This window comes from Morone saxatilis, unplaced genomic scaffold, assembly GCF_004916995.1.
Source record: "Morone saxatilis isolate NCDOM2014 unplaced genomic scaffold, NCSU_SB_2.0 Contig0, whole genome shotgun sequence".
Classification (NCBI taxonomy): Eukaryota; Metazoa; Chordata; class Actinopteri; family Moronidae; genus Morone; species Morone saxatilis.
In genome coordinates this window covers 3738163-3744267 of record NW_023339650.1, presented here as the reverse complement: position 1 = coordinate 3744267, position 6105 = coordinate 3738163, and the positions used below count along the sequence as shown (strand labels likewise).

Sequence of the window (6105 nt, the reverse complement as noted above, 5' to 3'; positions counted from 1 at the left end):
ACATCACACCTGTACATGTTCGCATACTCTCTTAAGAAGTTCCGGTCTAGACCTGCTTATTTTAAAAAAGTGTCCTGAGATACTTTTTGTTATGAATTGGCGCTAAATAAAATAAAATTGCATTGAATTGAATACTGTACCAGGACGGACTTCCATTAATTTGTGTCACCAAATCCTGCTCGTAGGCTCAACCTTAAAAATCACAACCCTTAAATCATTTCGATGAGCAACAGAGTAAAAAAAAAGCTCTCTGCTCCCCCATCTCTATTTTTCCTTAATCTTACTTTCTTTTTTTTCCTTCTACTAAGCATATGTATTCATTGTTGTCATACGACCACAGTGTTGATAGTTTAGTTTTTTATTTTTAGAACTTAGTTTAGCTCTAGTTTTTTATCTATAAACAATGTGCAGGAATGTGGACACCGCGCCAACACACAACAAATCGCCAGGGTTACACGTGAGACTCCCTCCAGCATCAGATTTACGTGTGAAATGTCAAAAGATCTGATTATGTGGGTTAGCAGACGAAGGCGAAGGAACAAAAAGACAGGGAAAGCGCTGCAGATACAAGCTTCAGAGCAGTAAGAAGTTGGGAGGAGGGGCTTGCTGTCTTTGGTTAAACCAGATGGTTATATACCCCAGCATGTTCTGATATTGAACTGGTGGCATCGGTTATTGGCCATACTATATGCACGGGATTATTCGGCCTCCTTGTTGTCATTTTTTATGTAACCCCATGTATAGTTAACAGAATAATGGGGAATGAGCGGATGGTCTCCTCCTCTGGACAAAGGTGGTTTCCAACTGCCTTGGAATAAGGAGGGGATCTTGGTTCAAGTACTGGTCCCCCTAAGGTCCCCGAAGAGTGGGCTTTTTAAGAGGGGTTTAATTACAGCTACTTTAAAGGACTGTGGTACATATCCTGACACTAAAGAAAGATTGATATATCCAGTAAGAAGTGCCATGTGGTACACAGTGAAACATCCCAGAGGGATGGTGATTCTTCTGTTTATTGAAAGTCCTTCTTCTAATAATAGAATTGATTAACTGATGCTGTCTCATAAAGAGCTTGTGGGAGAAGGCAAATCTAAGATGGTAGTGCCACAGCGTGCTTTTACAGTAATGGCCTGCTGATGGTCTACATGCCACACCTGTTAGTAGAGTGACCAGTAATTCTGTATAAGAGGCATCTGCTCCTGAACAGGAGGAGAAGATGTGTAGACATTAGGGTTCGCGACATATACGATATTCATCGCCCATCAAGCTACAAAGTGGTGTGTTTGTTGTAGTAAATTTTAATATCATGAATATCTGACAATAGTGAAACAGCTGTCTGGCTGCTAACCTTACAGTCCTGTATTGATTTCCATTTATTTTTGAATTGCCAAAAGGGGGCGCATCTTTCTGGTGATTCCAAAATCCTGAGCCAGTTTGCCCATTAGTATTCCCAACAAAGTTTAACCTCATGTGTGGAATATTCTGTTCAAATAAAAAATGACAGGGTTATGTCTATATATGTGTTGGCATCAAATATTAGTTTTTGTGATTCCTGGGAATTTTAGTGCAGTTTTAAGTATACTGTTGAAGATTATCACATTATAATCAAGATCGCTATTATATTTGGCAGAATAATTGTGAAATGACATTTCATAACATTCCATGGCATAGTAGAGCATGCAGATAATGATAATGTCACAGTAAACCTTTGACACTAAAACAGACAAGAGACAATGAAGGTCTAAAGATCCTAGATGGTAAAGCTGTACAAATCACACAAGATACGCTTGTGGGCATTGTTTAAGGGTGGCCGAAATACAGCTTTATGCACATCAGCAAGCCTCTGGAGGATCCTGCATCGAGAGGATCTTGGGACTCCAGAGGCTTGCTGATGTGCATATTTCGGCCACCCTTAAACAATTGTAAACAATTGTAGCCCATTGTGGGCTATAGAAACATGGCAGTTCAACATGGCAGACTCTGTCGAAGAGGACCCTAAAAACGATTAATTCTAAGGTAACAGAAACACGATTCTCCTAAATGTAACACAATGGACCTTTAAATAGTGTCTTTTCAATTGAATTTTATTGTGTCCATCAATATTATACTGATAGCATACTGAAGATTTTATACAAATATGGCAGTCTGGACTGCTCTTCAGTGTTGTAATGCTATAAGTTATTTACATGTTGACAGCACAGTGAGATGATTAAATATGAAAATACTGGTTAACAAATCCACCAGTATCATCACTTCACAAGTCACACTGAGCAACTGAGCTGCACTGCTCAGACTTTCATCTAAAAGCTCAAATCTGTCTCCAGGGAAAAGACTGGCAACAAATGAATTCACAGCAGCCAGACTGGGAGAACTGGGAACAAGGCAGCATGGGGGTAGACAGAGGAAGAGAAAGAGAGAGAGAGAGAGAGAGAGATTGGTTATTACCGAAAGAGAAGGAGAGAGAGGTTGAGAGACACAGAGCCACAACGAGATAGCATCCCTTGAGAGCTAACCTGCCTGGTGACGTCAACAGCAGATGGCATCAGTGTCTTTACTGCTGGAAGAAGAAGAGAGACAGAGGAGAGGGAGGAGGAGGACTGATATTCGGTGCCGAAAGCCTGTCTGGAAGCTTCAGGAAGATGCTCTCTGGAATTTAACAGCAACACTGGGTGAGAAGCTCATCAGTCCACTGATGGAAGGACATTTACATTAAAATGGAGCTTGTTTTTTGTGTGTGAGATTGACCTTTCTCATAGAAAAATAATAATAATAATAATAAAAAGAGGCTGGCTGGTTATGTTCGGTACAGCTGTATGACAATTCTTATATTTATAAAGTATGATTTGTTATCATTAAGGATTTATGCTATATCCCAGTTTCACACCAGTATATCAGAATGCGCTCTCTGCTCTGTGCTGTTACGATACTTCGTGTTTTGCAGGCATTTTATTTTGAGCCTTCTACTAGTAGCTAATAATTGTAATATGAATAATAGCGATTATTACGGAAGCCCTGAAAGGCAAGAGAATTTTTTTATCTTTGAAAATACATGGAAATAAACTGATGATGATTTTACTTTTTTCACCTGTTTTCACGAGTAAAAATGTAAACATAATTTTTTTTTTTTTTTTTTAACCAATTTTCACAGAAAATAAAAATTAAAACATGACCACGTGGGAAAAAAAATGTCACTTGCGTTTCAGGGCTTCCATAGGTTAGTGACTATTTAGTTGTGGTTGTATGGAAACATGCTCATCTTTTGTCATATTTCTAGTTGGGGATCAATACAGTTTTATCTTTTGTCTGCCATCTAGAGTTTAGTACAGCCTGTCTAATATAATAACTTTGCTCCCCCCCAACCCTGCCGCAGGAGGACATGTTGACTTTGCCATTTGACAAGCCACCCTCCAACCACACCAGCAGTCCCTTCAAGACCAGCTGGGCAACCAACCAATTAGTGAAATCAGTTAAGCCCGAGCCTGGCAGAGCCCTGGAGGAGTCTGAGAGACAGGATGAAGAGCGGGATGGCCAGGAGGAGGATGAGGAGGAGGAGGTACAGGAACAATCGGGCGGTCTGAGAACAAGGGGTTCTTACAAAAAGAAGCCGAACCATGCCAGGCTGGACCGGGTTCGACTGCGGCGCATCGAGGCCAATGCGCGGGAAAGGAACCGCATGCACGGTCTGAACAACGCGCTGGACAGCCTGAGGAAAGTGGTTCCCTGCTACTCCAAGACGCAGAAGTTGTCCAAAATAGAGACTCTCCGCTTGGCCAAGAACTACATCTGGACCCTCAGTGAGATTCTGAGAACCGGAAAAAGGCCGGACTTACTCACGTTCGTCCAGACTCTGTGCAAAGGTCTCTCCCAGCCCACCACGAACCTGGTGGCCAGCTGTCTACAGCTCAACGCCCGCAGCTTCATGTCGGAACCGGGCGGGGAGTCGTTCTCCCTCTATCCTGCCTATCACCACCACCACGGACCCGAGGTAGTGGGCTCCAGCACGGCGGACAGCGGCAGGCCCCTACGGCCCTTCGGTTCCTTCTCCGGCCCCTACGAGGCTTTGTATGACAGCCCATCTCCAGACTGCTCCAGTCCCCTGGATTCAGGGGCTCTCAGCCCACCTCTCAACTTCAACGGGATTTTCTCCCTGAAACACGAGGAGCCGGTGGACTACCGGAGCTGCCACTATGGCCTCCGCTACTGCTCCATCAGCCAGGGCTCCTCCGCAGACCTGGGCCCGTATGACATCCACCTCCGGGGACAGTTTTACCCGGTGCAGGACAAATTGAACAAGTCTTTCCACAATTAACAAACCATATACAGAAACGTCGATTCAATAGAAGCCCGATCAGCCATCTGAGGAAAACATATTTAGAATGTAAACGGGTAATCTTAATTGAATGTTAATTGTCTGGGGACGACAGGCGTTTTGTCAAAGAATGCTGTTGCCTTAGAAGGACAATGTGGTAACGTTATGGTACACGCATGCACACACACACACGCATGCACACACACATTTTGTGATTTTGCTTTGGTTAGTCGTTTAGTTAAAGCTGGTATTTTTACTATAACGGACACTGCAATAAAAGAAAACAAAGGCAAAGGGAACTATGCAATACAGACCAGACAGCGTCACATCGGAATTAAAAGACCGCGTTTATATCTGCATTATTATTATTATTATTATTGTTATTATTATTACTTTGTTATATTATAACTTTCTATTGTATGTTTGTACATAATTTGTACACATATGCCTGACTCTATGTAAGTCATTAGGCTCATATTGCTTTAGATATTGGTGGTAATAATGTTCATACTCGGGCCTTGAAATGCCCGGGAGATTAAATAGGCCTAAGGCAAAGTAAGTATTCCCTCTGCAGCTACTTGAAATAAACGGGAACTTATTCTGCAGTCAGATTAAATGTACAAACATGTTTTGTGTTCGGGGCGACAGAAGAATTTGTTGTTTAAATGTGATATCGTCTTGCCACTCTTTCCCTCTCTCTTTACCGAACTGTCTTGCCTTATTTTCATTTTTAAAAAGGCATTACAAACGCAATACATGTTTGTCTGGCGTTTTATGGGCGCACTGCTTTCAGCTAAGAGGTGAATTTTGGTGGATGGTCCGTTTTGGTGCGCTGCTTCATTCAACTTTGTCACAACTTTGTTTTATACAACAAATAAAACGCAAGTTCAAACAAATCATGAAGGCATACTATATATCCCTGTGTGTTCTCTGTTAAATTTAAGATGCTGTAACAATATATTGCAGACACATAATATCTGTCAGTATATGTCTTTATGTAACAGTAAAGCTGATGCATGTGGTATGTGTGTGCGCGAGGCGATATCTTCCCGAAGAGAATATGTGTGTCTGTGCGTGAGAGTGAAACATCCGAATGTGTGTTAGGCTGCAAATGCAGCAAATTGGTACCTAATGAAAAATGAAAATGAGACTTTGTTCCTAATAAACATGATTAGGGGCGGGTCTAGAGAAATTGAGAATTAAAGGGGTGGCAGAAATATATGCTATTACTCCCAGACAATCATGTGAATATCATCAATATTTGCTTGTAAAAGCCCCCAAATTAAGATATCTGAACTCAGAAACATTACATTATTGTGGTACATTAGTAAAGCACTGGATAGAAATATCTAAAGGTGGCATTAGAAATCAATACGTTTTTTATTTAATCTTTACATTGTTTTCAAATACATGTCTTTTTTAATTGAAGCCTTTCACTTAGTCAAAAATGTGGCTAAATCATAAAATGATATGTGTTGATTTCCATTTTTTAACATGTTATTTAAAACATGTATCTAACTAAATCCACTAAATGTGTTACATTTGAGAGAATTTCAGTGTCAGGGTGACAGCTATAGCATGCCACCTTTAATATCTTACTGATGCCAACATTAGCTGCAAGGTGTCAGCTTAAGCAAATGGAATTAAATAAAACCAGTGCTGTGCCATGTGTGCTTTTTTTCTTTTCACCCCATAGATTGTCTTACACTGCTAGATGTCTGACAGCATCAGTTGGTCTGTACATTCAAGGAACTACAATAACAAACTCTGGCAATGTTTTCCAGAAACATGTATGTCAT

At 41.1% G+C, this 6105-nt stretch overlaps 1 protein-coding gene across 1 annotated transcript; it reads left to right on the top strand.

The window, feature by feature from the left end:
* Positions 1–3367: 3367 nt before the first annotated feature.
* On the top strand, positions 3368–4987 carry neurod6a (neuronal differentiation 6a; the record flags this gene model as incomplete). Its single annotated transcript, XM_035653859.1, is given in 1 exon segment — positions 3368–4987. A coding segment is annotated over 1 exon segment (933 nt). The 3' UTR covers positions 4307–4987.
* Between the last annotated feature and the right edge of the window lie 1118 nt (positions 4988–6105).